The following is a 24,501-nucleotide window of genomic DNA, read 5'->3' as shown; positions in this document are numbered from 1 at the left end:
AAGTCACTTATATTGCTTAGCAGCGAGAGTAGGACATATTGCTAACTGAATTAGAAAGATGTAAAACAAGATACGAGAAAATAGAGCTGCAAAATAAGCGACACCACCACCTAGGTTTTTATGTGCAACAAACAGTGTGAAAATATTAAATCCTGTAATTCCTTTCCCAGAAACAGCTCTACTTACAGAAAAATATTTTTTTTTTAAATTAAAGTTACTCTGGTCTGCATTTTCAATAAAATAATATGAAAGTATAATAATGTCAAAGTTTTTGCTGGTCTCTGAATCAAATGCAGTCTAATCAATGTAAATATGGTTTTGCAAAAACTAAACACATTGCAATTTCTGTGGTGAATAGTAATATCAGATGATTTACCTTGACTAAGATATTAAAACCTGAAAAACAGTGGAAATTCCAATAGAGCATCAACTGCAACTGTCAAAGCTATTACAGTAATGTCATGGCATATATACAGTTTTCCTCCTAAAAGAGGAGTTAGAAGAGATTAAAGTATAAATGATTGGTAAAAAAAAGTCAAATTACTGTTATTTTAGCTTTAGTCAGTGCTGTATGTTTAAGCTTTTTTAATAGAGTATTCAAATTTTATGTAGGCTCCAGCTTTCACGGGAGTTTACTTTCTCTAGAATCACAAGCCAGATTTTCTAAGGGTCTAATCCTGCAAATGCATTTTCTGAAATATTTTGATCAGCCAGATTAAAAACCTGCTGTTCTGTCGTCCTGTTTAGCTACAGCTCCATCAAAAGCTGTCCCGTGAGAACAACTTAATCATGATTCCCCAAGCTTAAGTGTTTCTTTTTAATGAAGTCTATGTCAAGAATGAATTCAGAAAATGCAGTAGAAGAATCTGAAGGGAAGGCTTATTTGTTTACAAAGTGACCACAACGGCCAAAACAAAAAGCTCACCTCCTGTAAGCTGTATGAATGCTGCGTCTTCTTTATACTTAGCTCCAGCACATTCAGAATCCCTCTGTAGATGTTCAGACTGTCATCCGAGACAGAGTCAGGAGCCATAAGGTTTCCAACATGGCCATTGCTGTACTCAAACTTGATGGGATTACTCAGTTGCCCAGTTAGTACCTGAGTCAGTTTGAGTGATCGAGAGAATGAGCTTGTAGGCCAGACACCATTATACTCCGCTGCTTCGATAGAGTGAATCTAGAACAGAGAAGGATTATAATTCCTCTTTTATTTTTTCAGGTAACTTTTTTTCAATGCACCTAAGCATGTAGAGCAGGGGTGTCAAACTCATTTTCACCACAGGCCAAATCAGTCTCATAGTTGCCTTCAAAGGGCCAAATGTAACTACCCCTGCATTTATACTTTCCTAAAATCACATTAAGCCCTTTGAAGGCTACTGTGAGGCTGATGTGGTCCCCAGTTATAATGAATTTGATCTAGAGCTTTACTCACATCAAAAATACATGTTTAAATAACGAAAAGCCTCTACAAAGGGAAAACTTTAAAGTTGTCATTTAACATAGCTAGTATTGATAAACTTATTTCCATATAGAGAAGAAAAGAGAGCAATGCAAATGACACTGATATTTCCACAGTCACTGCCCTTTGTTCTGTTTTGTAAATAATCCATATTGCCAAAGGTTGACTTGTATGGAGAAATGAGCCAGGGAAGAGCTGCATGAAGCAGGTTGCTACACAAACGTAGGATGGAAGATCTGCAGGAAATTGCAAGAGAAAGTTAATGTTGCATAAAGCATCATTAACTCCTGTTGTGAACTCTGTTGTCTCCCTCACTGGGGCCGCAGAGCACAGACAGCAGTCAGAAACTAATAACAACGTGGCTGCTGGGCCAGCCAGAGAGTCATAATTAGTTTGAGCAGTGGAGAGCGGATTAGAAAAATTGTCCTTCCCGCCACGTTTTGCTGCGGAGCTGAAGGCTTGGGCACTGCCCCCAGCCCCACTCTGCACTTCACACTCCAGCCTCAACCTGGGCCACGTCCAAGCAAGTAGAAAGTTGCGCTAAACTCTGCATAACTCGAATGGTTTCTACCCCATGGGAACGGGGCACGTTTAGCTTAGTTTCTCAGAGGACCCTTCCCTTCTATATGTTTTGACAATTTAAAGAGACTTTTCTCCGACACCTCAGGCTGGCGACGTGATGCAAGATGCGGATTAATGTCTCAGAAAGCCACACAAACTAAAACCTCATACAGCAAATCGCTGGAGACTGCACTTTCATATTTATTTGTGTTGATGGAGATCACTGCCAACCCCAGTAACTGAAGCTCACAGAGGAGGCTGTTAAGAGAGCAAATCCCTCATGCTGCCTCTTGGACATGCTCCTGGCATATCGCATATGGGCAGGTTTGGGACTGCTCTGCTGGGTCAGGATGAGGTAGTTTTCCCCAGCCCTCAGGGCCCAGGCAGGACTTTGGCTGTGTGCTGGGTTTTGAACACAGCTGGCAATTCTTACTTGCGGGTTTGCGATGAAAAAATTGTCAGCTGGAAACCGCCCAGGGAACACAGCTATTTGCTTGGTCTGAATGCGAACTAGTAGGCTACAGATGAAAGATTAATTCCCTGAACAATCCCTCTGAACTGCCTAATTTAAATATAACAGCAGCAAAATAAACTTTACCCAGAGCAGAAGGGAATAAATGTATCGTTACCTTTTGCTTAAAACTTGCCCCAAAATATCATGATTTTTTATTATTATTTTCTCTCATTTTTCTTACCTGAAATTCTTTCTGTACTTAATTTTGAAAATGAAACTTTTCCTCAAATGCACGAGAGCAGGTGAAACGGTGTTGGAAGGTTTTGGGGAAGAGTAGTCAACTTTAGATGACAACTCACCCTGGCACACCGAGAGCTGTTTGAGCAGGAATGGGGTAGGTTGTGGGGCGAAGACAAGACTGTTTCTGCCTCCTTTCTGCCAGGGAAGCCTTCTACTCACCCGAGCAGACATGTGGGTCTTACTTCCTTGTTTTTTGCAAAAAAAAAATCCAGCCATTTGCAAAGGTCATGGAAAAGCAATATTTCCTGTCTGGATCTATTATAATTTGAACTTAGAAAAATACCTAGTAACAGAAGGCTCATTCAGGTTGGGACGCTACAGCATTTACAAACATTTATCAGACAGTCACCAGTCTTTTTAATCTGCAGTTTTCAATTTGTGAAATAAAAGCTTTGAAAAAGATCATTTTTCTTCCATGTATACAGAAGACTAAGTGGAGTTTGTGTAAAGCAATTGAGGGGTGCGTTTCAACACATTCATTAGAAGCATGTATAAGCTTCTGTTAAAGCCGAAAGTGTTTTCCACATAATCAGAACTCTTAGTAATTACTCAGCATGCAGTAAAAATATACAATCTAGGATGACAAAGAGTGTCATTTGGGACTCTGCAGAAAAAGAAGCCACCAGATGACATTAATTATGCTAAATATTGAATCACAGCCAGTTACTGTTGCATGTTTTATTGCATTTCATTTGCTGGTTACGAAATCAGTTGATTAAACAATCCTAGGTTGTACAGTCTGGAACAATTGGATTGATCCAGTAATAAATTATTGTGCATTTCAAATTACATTCCATTGTCTCCCTGACCACAAAGCAGAAGAAATCCTTCAAGCCCAAGGTTGGCTTGAGCTGAGAATTACCTGGCAAAGTGCAAATAGAATTTAGGGTACTGCATAAAAAATAAAAGTGTTAGTTACATTCTCCCTGAGTAAGCACAACACATGATGAAACTTAGTTATTCCCAAAAGCTTAAAAGAGAAATTAAGTATGAAGAGAATTTTACCTTTCAAACCGAATACATTTTCTTACCCTAATAAGACAAAGTTTTGGCCCAATACCACTAATTTCCACTTTACTTTTTATTCTTATTCCAGCTCTTGCGAGTCCTTTCTCTGGAAGTCCACTGAGAAGCGTGCTTTCATAATTAAATGTATAAACCTTGTTTTCACTGAAATCAGGTTCTGCAAAGAAATGGTTCCCATAAAACATTGTACAGACAGTACAGAACATATTAAAGTACCTGTATTAGAATGTGTGGAACAAAAAAGATGAATTTGTTAATTTTTGTATTGCACCTGAACAAAATTAGCTGTTGTAGAATTATATTAAACATTGATATACTTTTCAGATTCTATTTTGAATTTCACTCATTATAATTATATTAGCTGATAGGAAAATTACTTACGGTAATTAAGATGCTGGCTCCCTGAAAGAGAAGGAAAAAAAGAGTAATGAAATGACAAAGCAAAAAAAAAAAAAAAAAGCAACCAAACATTAATGTATTTTAGTATGAAAAGCTATATCTCATCTTGTACATATGGCATAACTCTTTCTAATTAACTTTACTTCTAGTTCAGTACATAGCCAAAAGCTCTTTTCCCCTAAATAACAAAAAAAATTGTCATTAAATATTTTTTTCTATAAAATATTGAAGCTCACGTTTGTAAGTGAACTATATTTGGATTCTGAAACCTTTTCCTGAATCTATTATTTTAAATTCGTCGAAGCAGATAAGTTACTTACCCACCAAGGTTAAAACAAGGGCTAATATCAAGCCCCTCATGATGGGGATAAAGTAAAGGTGAACATGCCAGGTTCTGCTTTATAAAGGACTGTGCTATCACATGTTTCTTTTGGAATGTCAGTTTGACAAATAGACATATTTTAGAATGTGTATTGATCAATTGAAAAATAAACATTTCTGAGGTCATGAATGTTGACAGCCTCAAATCACCTCATGATTTCAACTGACTTAGTATGTGAAATAGAGACTTCATTTTCAAAACATCTTGTTTGCTGGTTTTCTGCTGTTTTGTTTTTTTTTTTTTTTCACATTGTAGTTATATATTAAAAGAATAATTAAAATTTAAAATTAAATTAAAATAGTTCCTCAATCATAACTGAAATAATTAATCTTTTCTCCAATCATGTATTCAGTCTCCTGATAATTTGCTCCTGCTAACGGTCACAGCTTTGGAGACATGCCTTGCTCTGTCACATTGAAACTCTACTTTTAGAGAAGAATTTATAACTAATTTCACACAATTAGGACTGAGATACCTTAGAGTTCATAGACACGCCATGATAAACTGTCTTTCCATAGTATCTACCATGGTTGTCTTTTCAAGCATATTTGGTTACTCGCATCTGGAAAGACAAAGCTTGGCAGTCTGACCTTCACATTGGCTTTGGACTAATGGTCCATGTTTCTACTATGAAAACAGGAGGGAAATTAATATGTGAGCTGGGAGCATCGAGTCCTTCACAGTGGGTTCTCATGGAACTTTGGCTGCTGCTACTCTCGGGAAAATAGATTCAGAGATTCCCACTTGTAGTAATAACATTTAGAACAATCCTCAGCAAAACTAAGGCAAGAGTGAGTTCACTCCATAACCTCAGTTATGTATACCCTGTTTGCAAGCGTTTAACATTTACTTTGAATTTAAGCTTGTCTTTCGGTCAAATGGTAAATTAAATGTCATGAAAAAAACACCTGGGTACAAGGATTACTGAAGGGGCAGGAAGGAAAGCTCAGGAATGCATATCTAGTATTTCCTTAGGGCTATGAAAGGTACAAGATACTTGCGAATAATGCACACAGGCAGGCAGCTAGACTTTGTCCTTCAGGAGGAGAACAAGGTTTTCTTGGCTGTTGCTATTCATCAGGGAGAAGAAGGGTGAAACCTGAGTTCGGGTCCTGAAGCCTCTGCCATTGGGCCTGAGAATATATTTACTGAAGGTCCCTTTACATCATTACTTCATTTATTTGAGTGATGCCACCTGACTGAGGAATAGTGAAGTTTATTATTGTGGTGCCAGTACACCTGAGCTGGAGGCGGGGATGCAGCTGAGTGGTCCCTCTGCTCTGACCCAGTTCCTTGCAACTGTGATGAATGGACAAGCAGGGAAAAAGCAAAAGTCAAATGAGGGATGTTTGGGCACCTTCACTACCAGCTCCTCCAGAAATCTTGACAATTTTAATGTTGCAGCTGAGCAGTCAAATCTTCCTTGAAATGAAGTGTGTGTCTAGTAAAATATTTTAAAATATTGGTAGACAGGTGAACCATTACAAGAGATTCATAACTGGGGTGTTGGTTCACTGTGTGTTCAGATGGTGAAAAATTAAGTGCTGCTTTCTTCTAGGGTATTAATTGGTGTGAGATATGATGAGACGCACCATGCTTGAGGTCCCTGTGAAATTCAGTGCCATCCCTTGTCTGGTATATAAGTACTGTCAAATGTAGTTAGAAATGCTTTATCAACAGTCACATTTTTTGCAGCCAGAATGGAAGTAAACACACAGCAGCAGTGTAGTACTGTGAGCAATACCATGCCAAACTCTCCTACTTGGGTCCCCCAGCTGTTATAGCATCGCTCGCCAGTGCCGTAGCTTGACCTCTGCAGCAATATTGGGCTGTCACGCTCAACTAGCCACCTTTCCACAGGACAGAACATACAAGAATGTTTATATCTAATTTACAGAACTATATAAGCTAGACTATGAATTTAACCATTGTTATTAAGAGTATGCTAAAATAATGTCTAAGGGACACATACGTATGAAATTGGAGCTGTAACATTTTTCAAGTTTCATAAAAGGCTTTACAATTGAAGTGTAACATGAACAGATTTGTGCTAGCTTGGTAGCGAAAATATTGAATTCCTTTTTTTAAAGGGGAACACTGATTCTAAGCTCACACTCAGCATGTGGACAGGTGATTGCTAGATAGCTAAAATAACCACACAATAAATTGTGCAGGCAGCCATGTTCTCTTCATCTGTAGCAGGTTCCCTCTTTTTTTAATAACTCCTCTCTACCCAGACTTATTTTCTTGGGAGTGAGGAGAAAGTGATCTCAGAATCGTTGTGCCCATTATTACTTTGAAGGGACAACCTAATAAATTCACTAAGTGGAGAGAAGACACAGCTAGAGTTTGAGGGTCACAGCCCTGGGCTCTAATCCTTTCTCCAAAGCAGACGTCCTTCCAGCTAGCTCTGAGGGAATAAACAGGCAATCTATCACTTTAAGGAAACTGTTAAAAGGAGGAAAGTTGAGAGCCACACTTTTTCAAGCCAATATTATTTTTCTTAAACATTCAACATGTTGTGTTAGTGAGCAAGAAAATACATGAAAAATAAATAAAATGCAATTAAACAGGCCCTCCACAAGCAACAAAAAAGTGCCTAATTTGTTTGCAGAGGAAGGAACTTTAATATGTGCTTTGCTTGAGCTTTATACACCACCAGTATATTTTTTCTTTTTTCTTTCTTTTTTCTTTCTTTTTCTTTTCTTTTTTTTTTTTTTTTTTTTAAGGCATAGACAATGAAAAAAAGGAATTCTTAAAAAGAGATGAGAAATATCTCAGGATTTTTTTTATTTTAAAGGAGAAAATATATGATGTTGAGTGTTACAGAGAGCATGACGGCTGTGCAAGGAGTGCAGTAAGATGAGATAGACTGCTTTGAATTTACAGGGCACTTGCACCATAAATGAAACATGAATACAGCCTAATTAACCTGATTAGAGCTATTGCTTCTACAATGCAATTGTCTTTACAGAACACATTCTGCTTGAGTAACAGAGTCTTATTATCTGCTGTTGTACTGCTGCCGATAGCTCTGCACTCTCCTTGTTCTATATTCATATTGTTGAATTATGGTGCAGTGATGCCATTTCCATCCTGCTAATATATAGCCTAACGACAAAGAAAGGATTAGCAAAACAGCTCCCAAGCAATCATAGCAGGTTAAAATAGATATGATCAGTTGGCTAAACTAAGTGATTTTTAGCCTTCAGTTTTCCTCATTTATAAAGATGAAGAAATCCTACTTAATAATATATATACATATATGAAAAAAATCACATCTATTTCATATTTAACATTCACTCCTTGATTTTTTTTTTCCTCAAAATACTCAGCATTTGCTGTTGTAGCGTAGCCTCCAAGATAATGTTTGATATTCTCTCCAGAGATTCTGGACATTGTCTAATGAATTAGAATGTGTTCTGGGTTGGACTAAATTGCCATATGCTCATTCTTGTACGTTCACAAAGGGATTTTGTTACATTAGTTTGCTTTAAAAGGTGTTTTTTGTTTTTTGGACTTCCATTCCTTTTACTAGAAAGGAAATAACAGGCCCAATTCCCTGCTGTTATCCCAGTTTGATGCTGGCACACCGCCAATGTAGTGATAACCATGGGAATTGAATTCCAGGTTTGCAAAATGAAATACGTAGAAATGCTATTTATATTTTGTCTAGCTTTTGGAGTATGCATGTTTTGAAAGATGCCGTTGGTCTAGACTTATGGCATAGCTGTAGAGTTTTGTTTCAATAAATTTGTTTTTCATTAACGTGTGCTGTTAAGCCAAAGCCACCTTTGTGCATTTCGGTGGTCAGTTGGACTGTTCCTAATGCCTGGCATGGATTTGCCCATTATTTCCAGAGAAGAGAGTGAATTTAAGAAAAAGAGAGGAAGCGTGTGGAATCCATCTCTGACATTCTCAATCTGAAAGTAGATTGTTTTGATACATCTTAGCTTTACTGAGATGTTCAAAGGGTTTTATTTTCATTCAAATATGGAATACGTATTCTGAAGCCTAACAGTCTACTGTCATGACTATCATCATTGGCTCACCAGCCAGCATACTGAGTAAGTAGCTTCAGGATTTTAACCCCCTTTCAGTATATATTATTTCCCAAGTCATTTAGCAGGGTTAAATGTTAGACAGCTTGCCATCTGAGATTTGAGTCACGTCATATTTGAGGACTGGTGTTTGCTATGTAATTCTATTGCACTAGAAGATAATTTCTCCAAGTTCATCATAACCCTAACTTAGACTTCATGGTCACAGAGTGATTAGCTGCTGTGGCATTGGTACCAACGGGAAATCAGGTAGCCCTGAAATTTAGTCTGGTCATGTCTCCACCTCCGTCACTTCAGGGATGAAATTGTGACTGCACATATAGGACACCTGAGAGCTCTGTGTGCTGCATTAAATGTTGTTGTTCTACAGGCTGAACTACACCTTCTAATTGCATGCTTTGTTAGAACTATCATGGCTAGTAACTTATCCAGAGGGAAAAAGTACTTGTGTATTTTTAAGACAAGAAGAAATGGCCTCAAGTTGCCCCACGGAAGGTTCAGACTGGATATTAGGAAAAAAATTCTTCAGAGAAAGGGTTGTGAAACACTGGAACAGGGTGCCCAGGGAAGTGGTGGAGTCACCATCCCTGGAAGTGTTTAAAAGACCTATAAACGTGGTTCTTAGGGACATGGTTTAATGCCAGAGTTAAGTTATGGTTGGACTCAGTGATCTTAAGAGTCTTTTCCAAGCAAAATGATTCTCTGATTCCATGAATTTGTAACGTTTATTCCAATGTAGTCTGACTGCATGAAATGTGGGTAATGCTGTAGGAAGGGAAGATGATCCCAGGCCGTCCCATGTGCATTAGGATAGACTGTAGGAAGAAAGAGCACACCTAATTTAGCAGACTTGTCATCAACAGTCCTTTTTGCAAGAGGCACTGTGAGCACATTAAAAAGTTTCCACTTCAGAAAAAGACCCATGATCATCTGTAATCCTGCACAAAGATACTTATCTATTCTTGGAGGAACATTATCAAGAAGAAAATTATCAAGTTGTTTGTTTTGGGTTTTTTGGTGTGTGAGTTTGTTTGTTTGTTTGTTTCTTTTCTTTACATCAGGCCAAGTGTATCAGTGCTGCAAAATTTCAGACACTCCAAATAAAAGAATAGGACTTATTATACATATTTTTAAGTGTGGACTCGTACAAGTATATAACAAATTCTCAAAATTGTTACTTATTTTGTGGTTCCACCCAAAATGTGCAAGATTCTTTATGAATGACGGGGAAGCACTGACTTTTTTCCAATATTATCAGTCATAACGATGATTATTTTACTACACCATAGACCTTCACCTTAGTGACTTATTCCCTTATAGTACAGAACCACTGCAAGTACATGATGGATCCAGATCATCACTTTCTAGTGTCAGAGTATCAGATAAGTTTATGATATTGGTTAAGGAGGAAGCTCAGCATGAACTTTCTCTCGGTACAGAATATACGAGGTGTGTGATACCTTAGTTTCACAGCACTGGGTCACTGTGACATTAGGTCATGGGTCAGATAAGATAAGCAGTGTATTATTCCCAAGGAAGGAACAGATAATACTCTCGCCAGTTCAAACAAAAAGACATTGACTTTACTCAAAAAAATAGAGAAAAGAAAAAAAAAAAAGCCCCACAAAATCACTTATCAGTATTTAATCAATGACTGTGACTTCCAAAGATTAAAAGATCTAATAATATAAAAATAATAACGCGATTTTGTTTTAATACTCTTATTTAAGTTACTGCGAAAGTTAGTTCAGTAATAAATCGAGCACTGTATGTTTCATCACTTTGAAAGAAAGTTGCTACATGATTATTCCCACTACAGCATGTATTATTCATAATCCCATTTTCTTTATAAGAGAATTACGTTTTATAATACTGAATGGACCACTGAAGTTCATATCTGCTTATCAAGGAAGTGCAGACCCACTACAGTGTTATGATTTGACGTTTTCCCAGAGACATCGGATGACAAACTAACTCTTGAACACATCTTTGGTTAAGACTATGAAGAATTAATTTATTCCCCTGAATATAAAGAATGAATGTTGATCAAAACCCTCTATCCAGGAGATGTGGGATCTGGATGAAGATACAGGCCTGCAATTTTCAGCTGACTTGTGTCTTACACTCTTACACAACTGCATTTTCTCCCATCTTGCAGAAAATTTCTTACCCATTTAACTGAGAACAATTCGAACAGTCTTATGAGAAAGGTTGCCTTTTGCTGTAGGAAGAATTTAATATGGCCAGAACACTACAAATGCCATTCTCCAGTGTGGTATGTGCAGTCTTGATGTTTAACTGCTCAAATTCTATTTTGAAGGCTTTTTAGCATGAATATAGGCAAAAGTCAAAGGCAGACTCTGGCTCACTGCGCTCACTGCCCTGCACTGAAGTTAATGGTATCTATTCATGAAGTTTAAGTGGAGCTATATCTAGTATATACTGACACTAATTTGCTCTTTGAGTAACCACTGTAACTTCAGTGCAAACACTCAAGAAATAAAGTAGTTCTAAATATGAATAGGGCTTGAAAATCTGCTCTACCTTGTATACCTCTCGGAACATTTTTAAAAGTTCTTGTTCCTCTGAGGATAGATAAGTATCTTTGTGCAGGATTACAGACAATCATGGGTCTTTTACTGAAATGGCAATTTTTTTATGATGTGCTCACAGTGCCTCCTGCAAAAGGGCTGTTGATGCCAAATCTGTATATAAAATATATATATTTGTTTTATTTTAATTCCAAACTAGTTATAAAAACATCCTGCATTCCTGGTCTCACCACCACAGGCACAGGTGCCTGTGGCTGCCATCTCACACAGAGTTAGAGTAGAACTGCCTATTAGCACAGCCAAGACTCTTAACACAAGATTTGTTTGTTTATAAAGCTCAAATCTTTTTCTCAGCGTAACTATTACTCACAAGCATTAAGGATTTTTTTAAAACTGCCCATGTTTAGGCTCTCCAAACAGCTCCTGGGCTTTCCACAGCAGCAGTGTGCTTGAGCCATTGTTCTAACACATGATGGCAGTGCCACAGTTGAACTTGGAGTCAAAAGATGCTATCTTTTTAGGTAGAAGTGTTGATACTAAATAATTCAGTACCTTTCTGGAAGGTAGCAGCCCTCTAACCTTTCAGTTCTCCTCACCAACCCATCTACAAAGAAATGTTGCTAGGAGAAGCTATGGAGGAGTATGGGAACAGCTCATCTTCCAGGCATAAAAGCAACTGCTGGTAACAACAAAGGGAAATTAAAATATGAGACATACTGCTGTAAAAAAAAAAATATGCTCTACATGAAAGCACATCAGCAGCTCCAACCATAAATTTCCAATCACCCAACATGCTGGGAAATGTATAGAAAAAGATAAAAGGGAGTGACAGCAGCACATGTACTAAGACTTAGGCAATGTCTGAAGAGAGGGTAACAAATGCTCTGTCTTAATGAAGCATGGAAAAGAAACCAGTTGTACAATACAGTTTGAAAATCCAGGCCAGTCACCTGGGAAACAAGAAAAAAGAAAGAACAAGCAAACAGACTATCAGCTCAAGCCTTACAAAGTTTTCACAAAATAAAACTAGCATAGACTTTAAGTTAGTGAGTGGTTAATAGGCTCTAAAGTTATAGAACTGTACACATGGAACCACACATATATGAGTCAACGTTGGCACTGAGGAAGATAAATACTGAAGGAGCAGGTCAAAGCTTATTGAAATTAAGACCATTAAAAGTATTTCTACAGACATTGACTCCAAGGAGCAGTCTAGTGCTGGGCTTGAAGCAGTCTGTCTTTTCATCCTGAAGTTGCAGCACTTGGGATTTTCTTGCCATTTAATGGGCAAATTGCCTCTTCCCCACAGGAAGGGTGAGTTCTGTGGGTACACCCTCAAAATGGACCTGGACTGAGCTCACAGACATCTGGTTGTGAGAAATAAGGTGCCAAGGACCACAACCAGAGGCAAAAGGAGGCATTGGGCTTCTTCAGAAACAGGGGGAAGAACAGGCACAGCAGCTGACCTGAGCTGCCTGCAGTGCAATGTGATACAAGGGGTGAGGAGAAGACTTTCAGGAACTGGAAAGGGCAGGCTCATGGAAGCAGCCAGGTTTTTAGGATGGTATTCCCTGACCCCGAGAGACAAGGGGTTGGTACTGTGCTAGAGAGCATGAGGCTCACAAGGAGCTGACAACAGCTTCAGATTGATCTGAAGTGAGGGAAGAGACACCAGACTTCCCAGGGAGGGAGATGTTCGATTTCTCATCATAGCGCTTTGCCCTCACTGTCACTCTTTTTCGTCTGGACCCCTGTAAGATCTTCGACCCAAAATAGGTGTTTCTGTCCCACTAATGATACTTAATTGGAAACCTATTGTTTTCATGGAGAGACTCTTAGGTATTCTCAATAGGCAGACTGAAATAACATGAGCAAAAAAGGAATTTCAACTGAATCACATGGGTGGTGTTTTGTCCATTTCATTACCTCAGCATTAAGTAGTTTATTTTTGGCTCTCTGCATTGGGGAAAAATTATTTGGATTTGCCCTTGTAAACAAGAGAGAGGTTTTAAACAATTTCAATAACTACACAGCAAAAACTAGTCCAGAAACAAATGAGAATAATTTGAGGTTACACAATAAAAAAAGACAGATAGATAGACAGACAGACAGATAGATAGATAGATATAAAATTCTAATTTTCCATTTTGAAGCCCATTTAAAATTCTTCAGATGAGAAGGCTGGAAAAAGGTGTCTACTTCAGTCTCTTATCTGAAGCCAGGAGCAAGTGTACAATGCAGGAAAAAAGGAACCAAAAATAAACTTTTTTTCTCTTTGATCCCTCCCTGATCCTTCAGAACAGTATAAGAGAGCTTCAGGTATTTTCTTTTTCTTAGTCTTGCACTTCTGGAAGACCCCTGACTTTAATATATTCTGTTTTTCCCAGCTGGCTTTTCTTTCTTATCTAGAAAAGTTATTCTAACATCTCTCACCATTTTCAGGCTGTCTCTTGCTTTGTGGCACTATAGACGTGGTGACTCTGTCCCAAACTCAAAGCTGAATGAGAAGCATAGTACAACAATACCCCTCAGATGGTTCCTTGATCTCTTGAACAGCCCATGCTGCAGTTCTCTAAACCTCTCACTAATTACATGGCTCCACAGGGACTTAAACTGTACTAACTATGAAGAAGATTGAATAAAACTGGAGAGAGATAAGTACTCATCTGTCCAGAGAGTGGAAGGGGAGCTCCATTTAAGCCATCCTTTAGGTGCTACTGCCTCCTCCTCTGGCGCCCTGACTATGCCACTGCGACACCAAGTTTGACATTGACCTTGGCCCTTCAGTTCCTGCCTTTACGCACTCAGGCAAAGGTGTGGAAGGCTCCGTCTTCCCTAACTGCTCACAAAACTGGTAATGTGTTTGCCATAGGCACTGTTAATAAACAAATGAGCAAAAAGATCCCCACAGTAAACAACTGAACAACCTCCCAAAACCAAAGTTGAGTTATTTGTGTAAAATGTTCTCTGTCTTCCTTGTGTGCATGCTGTGTTAATTGCCATTGTGTTAATAGCTACCATAGAGATGCTAAAAGGGAAATAGAAGCCCGTCTTCACCTCAGCATTACAACACAAGTGATAGAGAAAGAGAGGAAGAGCAAACATGTAAGAAGACAGTCCAAGGACCCGATTCACTTCCAGCAACTACTTTGCACCAGTAATTCAAGTGCTGTGGTGGGACGATGGTGCTTGAAGCAGGAAGGTAAGAAGAGAGAAAATAATGCTGATTTATGAGCCCCACTCATACAAATAAATGTAATTGTTCGCTTGTGAAGTACAAGAGACAACACCACTTAGGGTATATCTGCTTGAAGAAGGTTAACATGGAAGCCATTTCTCTCCACATTTCTGCTTCTTACTCTATTTCATTAGGTAAGAACTCTCCAGCAACAGTTTATCTTAATCTCATTAATGATCTCTGACAACTGCTTTCTCTCCAGCTTTGTTTCCCCCAAATTCTCATGATCAAGAAAGACACAGTTCACATTTTTCTCTTCCCTGACTTTCTTTTTTTTTTTTTTATGAAGGCCTGCAATATGTAATGAATGATTGCTGCCAGGAGCACACTGCAAAGTGCCTCTGTGACGATGATGTGAGAGGTTCATAGTCTTTCACGTTCCGCAGTATAGAAGTGAGCCTTTGGGGTACCTCAGAAAGTTTTAGAACACTTGATTTCATTCAGGGAAGAATCAAAGAGTTTCACTAGAAGAAATTGTCTTTACACACATAAAAAATGAAGTTTTCTAAAGGGATCTTTTAGTTAGATGACAGAAAACCTGCATTTTGTAATACTGCAGGGGTTCTTTTAATAAGTCACTGAAAAGTTCCATTTGGCAAGTTAAACCTTGAATTTTTTTTCATACTTATTATAGCCAAGGAGGTGCTAACCTAATACAATGGGCAAAGGAGTGTTATCACAATACAATAGACCAGACAGAGTTAGTACAATACTGGGCAATAAGGGATGTCACTATAATGAGTGAGAGAAGCAGTGTCTGCAACATAAGAAGCATGCTTCAGAAAAGAGAAAAGAAATGTTTTTGGTTTTTTACTGGTCATTTTATAGCTGCAATTGTAACCCAGTGCAATGACCTTAAGATGCTTAAGAGTCTTCTTTAAAAAGTGGAATGATCATTTCAAAGATTCACAGGCCAAAAGAGACCATTATGGTACCTAAACTGGGGGCCTCTGTAACACAGGCTATAGATTTTTGCACAATGTTACCTCTGCCTAATGTGATAATGTGCAGTTACATCAGTGGTGTCAGGCTGGAGCTTAGTTTGGTCCCGTATATTGCTCATATCAATGCCCTGTGAGCACTATAGAAGTATTCAGAAAATGACATGACGGAGTTAATCCTGACTTCCATTTAAGTATATTTGTCAAAGAGATGCATAAATTAAGTCTGAAATCACGTATTTTTCTGTATTTTTTTTGGTATCCGTTTCCACAATCTTTATTATATTCTTGGCCCTCAAGTCATTGTCTTCCATTTATACTCACTTCCCTGCTCGTGCCCAGATTTCAAGCAGCACTAGCTCCAGCATCAGGACAGTCCTGTAGAAAGTATGGAGGGTGTTTTGCTAGAAGAGCATTTGCATCTGCAACATCATTCTAAAGCAGAACGTGGGCAAAGGATGCTCAGAAGAAACCCATACGATATGTAAATCTCCACAGGTATTCAGCAAACTACACTCTGTAAATTTATGTGACCTACTTTTTCAGATTGTTTAGCACCTAATAGTATCCTTGCTGCCAATCAAACAGCAACTGCAAATATAATATATGCCCTTGATCTGGGAAGAATAGAAGGATATACGGATAACTTGAATAAAACTTGGGCAAGGTATAGGAGAAAATGATGTGGGTAAGAGTTTGAATTTACAGCACAGCTGTATGAATGAGAGGCTGCGGGAAAAAGTGCTGCTCATTCACTTGAGAAGTGGCCAGAATGAGATACATGGGGTAGCATGGTAACATTAAGCATAATTGTAATATACAGAGATTGGATCACTTAGATACGCGTATGACAAGCATCTGAAAGTCCAAGTAGCATCTTCCCTGATTACCAAGAAGCTCTAGTACAAAGCTCCATAGAAAACAGTGACATGCTGGAAAATACCTGTCAGCAATTGTAACATGATGCACTAATTGTTGTAATGCAGGCATGAAAAGGAGGTAAGAAAGGTATGTTGGAGGTACTTGGTGCAGTACAGTTTAAAGAGGAGTGCACTTACTTCTGGACATGATTTTTTAGACATTTTGAATAGCTTCGTACTGAGGAAAAAGGGCATTCTTATCTAGCACGGAAAACTGTAGTGGTATATAAGCTTAAATTCAAACATGACAAAACACAGCAAAGTTACAAACATCACTAGAATGAAACAACCCTTTTGGCTTCAGTAAGACCCAATTTACAGGTACTAAGAAAAAGACACTGTGAAATATTTCTGAGTTCCAACTGCTAAATAGCCTGCAGGAGTCAGAAAACTCAGTTTTGTGGTTGAAGCAGCGGATATAGCCTAAGAAGGACTGGTTTCAATTTATGGTTCCATGTTGCTCTTGGAGCAAATCACTCTTAATACACGATGTGGATAGTATGTCATGCCTATTGGACTATAAAAGTTTTGAGGCAGGGAAAATCTTTCACTAGGTAAAGACTCTGCATCTACCTCAAAGAAATATCTATCTTGACTGAGAGACTGAGGTATCCCTATATTAGAAATACTGATCAATAACGAAAACAAATATTGCTGTCTCTTCCCAGCCTCTCCTGGTTGCTGGAGCTTACCTCAGATGTGAGATTGGGTCCACAGATTTTCTTCTACTCTTAGCTTTGTTGTGATGCTTGAGGCAGACAGCTCTTGCTTGCTGAAGATCAGAAAGGCTGGCAAAGAAGAAAAAAGAACCAGAGAGAGGAGGGAAAACAGAAAGAAGGAAGAACTGATGGAAGAAAATGAGCTGGTGAAGATATTCTGGTGGGCAGATGGTAAAGAGCAGTTGCGAGTGATGGTTGATCTAATGCTACTGAAAGACAAGTCAGGGTGCTGGTAAAATAGAGGCAAAAGCTCACGTGAATCACACATGCTGTATGAAAGGCATTTCCTTGTCCACGTTTACAAAACAGTGACAAGGATTTTCCAGGTTTTTTTTGCTTAGTGTCAGTAAGGATGGGTGCTTATGCAAAGCCATTTCCACTTTGTAGTGTGGCACTAGCTCAAACAGAAAGTTCTCAGGGAACCAGAAAATGTTTTTTTTTTTTCACCTCGAAAATAACCCAAATATAGGTGTAATGATTAAGGGGAAAAAAACTTGATTATATAGTCAAGTATCCACAGTTCAGAAGGCAGGCACAAAGCGTAAGAAACAGCAAGGATGAGAGCTCTATGTCTTCTTTTTTTCCCCTAGGCAGTACTCAGTGCAAAAACTAACCCTTCCTCTGAATTCTTTTCTGCTCGTTCTTGTGTTTGATGTTCCATGCAGTCCTCAGCATCCTGCTTCTCCCATCCTTTCACAAATTCCTGCATCTGTGATACTACTGCGCCTTGCTTTAGGACATAACTTGGCATATGGGATGGATAGGGCATCAGTTAGAAAATAAACTGCCCCCTCTCTATAAGCCTTATGGTCTTCCTTCTCTAAAGGACATTTGGGTTATAATGTGGTGGGAAGACACGTTACAGATGGATAAAGCATGGTGAGAAGTTGGTTTTATCTGCCTCAAATTAGACATGGAGATAGAAAGGACAGCAGTTTCTGGACACTAAGTGGAAGGTTTGTTTGGCAGGGCTTTTGAAACTTGTTCACATATTTTTTTTTTAACGGCTTACAAGATAGTGTATTATAAGATTGAGTGAGTGTTTATGATCTGTGTTGGAAAAGGACTATGGGATGAAAGTTGCTGGTGAAAGTGGTTTCAGCTTGTGTGTGAAACAGCTGGCAAGGATGAAGGAGGCACTCTTTAGCTTGACCCTTAACCCTGGATGACTGGACACTGAGCACCCTACCCGTGTTCTGTGGCACCCCCTGGGACAGAACAACAGTTAGCACCATTTCGCTGGAATTCAGCACAAACTAATTACTTCACTCTTGTGCTTTCTGAGTAGGACAGCAACTTCCTCCAGTTTATACAGGCATGTGCATTTATTACTAAGGGAATCTATCTTCCCATTAAGTGCCTCTCAACTCAAATGGCTCCAATTGTTCTGTTTTAAAGATGTGAGATGTGTTTTTTTTTTTTTTTTGTGAAAGCATGTAGAAAAAGACCTATACTACCAAAGACAACTTTTCTTCTTATCCTTTAAAGGCTTTGCAAAATGTTCCTATTTAATAACAGTTATCTTTATGTAGTAGCTGAATCTTTTCATAAGCTAATAGTTGTAAAGCACTGTCTACTTTGCTTAATGATACTATTTTCCCAATATAAAACAGGGCTAATGGGTGTCAAATGTGAAAGTAATATTCCTGCAATTTATCATTTAAGCCTTCTTTCACTCTTTTGGGGTGAATTGTTGTATTTTTAAAGGGAAATTGATTGCCTTGAGTGAATTCTTTTATTCTTCTACATTAACAATTCATGAATGAAGCCAATAGCTGCAACACAATCTTCAGCTCCTTGTCCCACCAATAACCTCAGCTGTGTCCTGGAGGGTAAACTCACACTGCATCAATCAACAGTCTTCGTGGTCGGCAGCACAGCCATGTGAACTGTAGCTTACACTATGTTCTCGTTTGCTCCCTCGACTTCTGGCAGTTGAGAACTGCACAAAAATGAATTAACTGTTACAAAGTTTCCTGGCATGCTGTATTTTACATGATTGGAAAGCTACATTACTAGAAAGAGCAAAGAATATAGACGTTTACTCTGAGGTTCAGAACCAAATGCCAATGGTCGAATGATCCTGGTGCATCGTTCCTCTCTGCTCTTTCCCTCTCCCTGACATGGTCAAGCGTCGGGCAAGTCCGGTTAAAAAGATTCTGGGAGATCAAAGAGTTCTCAGTTAAGAGACATTTTGGACTACTTGTTTTAAAGGAAAAACAGAAACCGCACAGAAAAACCAACTCTGAAACAGCACTATAAAACTGAACTGGGAAAGGCAAAGAAGCCAGCAGTTTAAGAATACATTAAGATTGCACCTGCAAATGAGTTCATTCACTTCTTTCCATGAGCAAACCCAGTGCTTCTATTCCCAAATGAGAAATAAACATACAACGTTGGGCAGGCAGACATCCAAATACCCAGACTTAGTGTAACTGTGTGCCTACAAAACTCATACACAGAAAATGGAAGCTGTGAATGTGGGCTTCAGTTTAACTAGTGAAGCCAGAGATGTTGTGGAGGTAAACTAATCAAAGCGTGGTGTACTGCCTGGCTTTGAGTCACTGGTGGAACTTATCTCTGGCTTGTCCTTCTAGCTGCTGCTGACTCTCTTGAAAGCCACCTGTCCTTAAGAACAGTTGCTGCCTTTACCAGCTTCTTTTTTGGCTCAGAGTCTCCACATAAGCACATGTATGCATGAGCCTTTTGCTGTTGTGGCTCCTCTCCAGCCAAATTTGTTGTCCCTGGATGCTGCCACCTGTATCCACACACCCACAAAACTCTCCTGCGTTGGGACGTTGCTGCTCTGCGCACCCCGGGCTGTGCCAGATCAGGCTTCACGCAGGAGTAACCTGTGACTTCGTGAACACCTGAGCGCATTTACGTACTCAGCAAAACATCACTAGTGTCATCACATAAGAGGTCAATTTTAAAATGAGGGGCTGATTTTCAGCTCATTTCTACCGGATATGTACTATTTTAAGCCTATGGTGTAGGGCATCTTAAAAACGAGACATACATATACGTGCACAAGTTGTCTCCTTATGATTTTTCAAAATGGTTTTCACTCTTTTTCTGTATTTCCCTGCGTATGCTGCTAACTCTTTTCATCAGAAACTAATTCCTAGCTCAGTTTCATGGCACTTGGTATGGCTGGTTATATCACTCCATACAGGAAAAACAAAACACTGCTTACTACAAAAAAATAAAGATAAAAATCAGAATGTCTTTCATTAGAAAAAAACATATTTTTTTTTGTTGTTAAAACCCAATAAACCTTAATGAACTCTTACTTTATTTTCTCAGGAAAATAACAAAGAAAGATGCAACTGAGTAGCCCACCCTCATCATCAAAAATGTATGTAAGACAAGGTGCTGTGGCTTCAGTTCTGAAGCATTTGAACTCATTGGGATACAGGAGATACAAAATACTTCTTCTTTGTTTGCAGATTTTAAGATAAAAAGCAGTACATCTGAAAATACAGAACTAAAATTCATCTTCTTACAAATGATCTTGGGAGAAGAGGAACAGGTATAAGTAAAAAATGAGAGAAGCAGGGAAAGGAATGACAGATATGCAGGTTCTATGAATAAAGAGCTAAGACAAGATCTGTGGAAATAATTGATTTTTCTGATTCACCACTGACATTTCTTAAAAATCTCCAAGTAATTTGATGTCTACCTGAACCTTCCCTACCCCAGCCTGCCCCCTCCCCCCCCCCCGCCCCCAATTATCCACAAATGAAACAAAAATTGCTCAGGATTAAAAAAAAGTGTTCAATTTTTTGTCATTTTTTAAAAAGTGTGATTCCAGGTATTTTCTGAGACTTTAAAAAAATAAAATAAGAAGAATTTGCAAAAAAAGGTTTTGATTCACAGGGACTTGAGCAGCACTGCTGAAACTGAAGACAGAAGAACAAGTATTGATGGGGCCTTACACAAAATGGAACAGGAACAAGCTCTGGGCTGTGGAAATCCCAGGCTCAGATTTCACCTCTGCCAAAGCTGCAGTGCAGACATTAATCTAGCTCTCCTTTCTTATCCTCAAGTAATTTATTCAGACAGACATTCAATAAGACTTTGATTACATGTTAATTATTGAACATGTTACAAAATAATGCCCATAGACCCCAGCTGAGATCAGGGTCCCGTGTACACCAGACAGCATTAAAGAGATGACCTTACTCCACATAATGGAAAGTGAAGATCTGCATCCTGTTCTTAAGCTGTGGCAATGCACAGGAAGGCTTAGGCTTTCTTGTTTATCCAAAGCAATCCCTGGAAACTGAAGGTCAGAAATCCCAAGTCCTGGTTCAGTGGCTTTTCTGAAAAATATTCCACAATACACGCTATAAAGACTCTCTCTGATGTCCCTCCACCCCTTTGCTCCATGAACTGCTAGTGCTGAGACTCCAGAAAAGCTCTGACCAGATAACCTTGATTGACAAAACATCTTATGTGCACAAGGGCAAGGTAAACTTCCCCGGACTAGTCTGCGGTGCCATAAATGTTTGCAGGATTGACTGTTCCCTCCAGAGGCTGCCCCATGCTTCACTGCCCTTGCTGCATACAAATGAAGTCACTCCACAGCACAACTGAGTGCATATGCTGTGGTGTGACCTCCTGTTTGGTGACATCCATCAGTGAAATGTTCTGCGGTAGCGGCTGTCTGAAAATCATCTGGTACATGAATTTTTACTCTGATTTCACTGAAGCCCAGTCAATAAGGGCACATAGCTTTAGTTTTCTCAATACTTGTTCTGTGAATAAAGTAAATTAAGTATTTACACAGACTTTTGTGATTCTTTTTGAAGGGTCTGACCAGAAATTGGAACGTGTCAGGAGCTAGAAGGAGGGGGATACTGACAGGCAGCATTGCATGCACGTGAGCTATGAAGTCCTCCTTTCTGAGTAGAGGAAAAGGAAAATCAACCCAAATATGAACAAACACTTCTTAGGAAATATCTTGAAAGATTAATTTGACATAACTTAGCATTGATGCTGGACCCTAGTGAGCATGTAATTCTGGTTAAATTAAAGGAGCATCGTAGAAAGGTGTTCAAATATATGTCACAGCTATACCTGTATTTGCATAGGAATTTGTGAAAAAGGTTCTCTGGGTAAAATGCTTGTAAGTATATTATGAGGGAATTTTGTTTTTCCTATAAATTAAAGCCATAAACCAGCCCAATTACTTTTTAATTATGGAAAGATTAGGTAGCAAGTGGAAACAATTGCTCATTTCATATTATAATAAGAAAACTGGGGCAAATCAAATTAAAGTGCAAGTTAGAGTTTCAAAACAAAAGGAGATTCCTCTTCACTGAATGTGTCGTTAAGCGTCCCGGCTATTGAAAAATTTACATGACTAATTGGAATGTTTCTGAAACAAATAGCCATTAAAGCTAATACAGAGCTATCACACTGGGATCAAAACAGACCCAATGCTCCCGGTGGTAATACTGAGAAAATATCGTATATGCTTGTTATTTTCTGCAGCTCATTCTTAGGTATTGTCTTTTAGTTACTCTCAGAGACAGGACGTGTGGCTTTGTGAGTAAGAACAGCAGTGCCTACGTGAGGCTGTAGAGTTATTACTCCTAAATGTTGTGTTATTGTTCTTAAAACGTGTTTCTGCTAAAAAACAATGCAACAAGATAAAAACAATAGTAGCACACTCAGAATAAAACAACAAAACAAAACAAAACCAGTGGCTTTAAAAAAACCCCCGCAAACCTCTGGGAAATGGAAAGAAGATTTTGCCAAAAACCTCTTGTTCATTTTAAATGTCAGGAAGGGTATTATGTTTTGCTTCACAAGGTTTTACATAGGACTGAACAGACAAAATGGCTAAGAGCAGAGAACAGATAATTTCAATGAGCTATTCCCATGCTTACTAAATAGATACATGTCCTACATCAGGGACAAATGATAGCCACCCTTCCCCTTCTGCAAGTTTTTTATTCTGATAAAAGTGTGAGTAAAATATAACCATATCTGCTCATGCTTATTACTGTTGTAGTGAAAAACAGACATTAGGTTAAAACAGAAATTTACTTTCCAGCTACAGAATGGTAGTCCTCAGTGTTCAGTAAGAGATTGTTACGTGAGCTCAAGCATTAAAACTGGTTGGTGCCCTGTCTTAAAATCCTTCATCTTCTCTCCAGTTCTCTTAATTTTTGAGCCTATCTTCTTTCCTAACTCCTCTTTTTCCAGCTGTCCACAATTATAAAAGTAAATGATTTCAATATGATGCAAAAGAGTAAACAAACCCTTACCCTGCAATTGTTCTAGGCACTGTGAAAGAACAAATAATCATTTTGACAGGTAGACAGGAGACAGGTCAAAGTGATCTGCTGAAAGTCTGCCTTTAAGAAAGATCAGCAATGTAAAGCTTCTTCCTCCTTTGCTTTCTTCTACCTCTTTGTTTTCCTTGCTTTCTCTTCCTCCCCTGAATTTCAGAGCGACCCAACAGCATTCACAGATATTGAGCTAAAATAATCAGTGACTTTGTTCATAGAAAACCACTTCCTTTCTAAGGCAGGTGTAGCAAAAATACATGATCTTTATTTTTTAAAATAGTAGTATGAGATGCCTTTGATTTTGCATAATGATATAAAAAGCCATTGCCATTTTATTAAAAAATTACAATACAATACACTCTGAACAGTAACTTAGAGAGATAGTGTTAAGTAACTTTCCTCTAAGATGAAAAGTTTAGCCACTGGAATGAGAGAACTCCAGTTCACCAACTTTTTCTTTCTGCTTCTCACTACTGCAAGAAGAGCACCCATATTGTTAACGGAAGGTACATGCTAAAAAACCTAAAATAGGGAGGGCAGATTAAAAAAATCATGCAAATACTGCGAAATATTTATAGAGACATCTAAATTTGTTACAGGTATACCTTTATGTGTCTATATGTATAAACATCAATTTATATCTAAATGTGTTTTTTAAGCCCATGTGTATGCAGATACATATACACACTAATTTTTAGAAAACAAGTGTGTATATTTATACACAGAAATATAGATATATACAAATAATACAAGTTTTATTCTTCTAAAGTACCTCTTGTCGCTTGTTCTGAAAATTCATTCATGTTCTTAAATTTTTGGCCTTCTCCAGGTTATGAATCTTAGAGTTTTCTCCATTCTGATGGCAGCTGGCACCATGCTGAAATCCTTGCTTTCCAGCAGCTGGCCTTTTTTAGCTGATATGTGGATAACCTTATCCAGATCTGGGGACAAGGGGCAGCTGGGACACTTGTCCTGGCACACATAGCCCGGTGTGTTCCATGGGGGATTGCAGCAGGAGCTGGGGCAGGGAAGAGGCAGTTCCTGGCCACAGCGTCCTGGGAGCAGGGTGGTGGCTGGAGGTCCTGTCACCCTCAGGCCAGGGCTGCCACGTGGGGAACGGAGGTGTCAGGGCGCACTGAAGGCCTGGTGCCGGGCACAAACATGACACGGACTTGGTGTGTTCCTGC

General features: G+C 38.8%; 1 protein-coding gene across 1 annotated transcript in view; it reads right to left on the bottom strand.

Annotated features, from left to right (window-relative positions):
- LOC136103918 (vitellogenin-1-like) overlaps positions 1-4,595 on the bottom strand; it is a 41,864-nt gene extending 37,269 nt beyond the window's left edge. Inside the window, exons 1-4 of the mRNA XM_065842424.2 lie at positions 4,520-4,595; positions 4,182-4,202; positions 3,806-3,957; positions 926-1,177 (exon numbers count right to left, since the gene is read on the bottom strand). Of these exons, the coding sequence (XP_065698496.2) occupies positions 926-1,177; positions 3,806-3,957; positions 4,182-4,202; positions 4,520-4,559 (465 nt within the window). The 5' untranslated portion in view covers positions 4,560-4,595. The remainder of the gene's footprint in view (positions 1-925; positions 1,178-3,805; positions 3,958-4,181; positions 4,203-4,519) is intronic.
- Between the last annotated feature and the right edge of the window lie 19,906 nt (positions 4,596-24,501).

The sequence above is a fragment of the Patagioenas fasciata genome, chromosome 6 (genome assembly GCF_037038585.1).
Source record: "Patagioenas fasciata isolate bPatFas1 chromosome 6, bPatFas1.hap1, whole genome shotgun sequence".
Taxonomy (NCBI): domain Eukaryota; kingdom Metazoa; phylum Chordata; class Aves; order Columbiformes; family Columbidae; genus Patagioenas; species Patagioenas fasciata.
The sequence above is the reverse complement of the archived record's forward strand: the minus strand, read 5'-3'. Positions and strand labels throughout refer to the sequence as shown.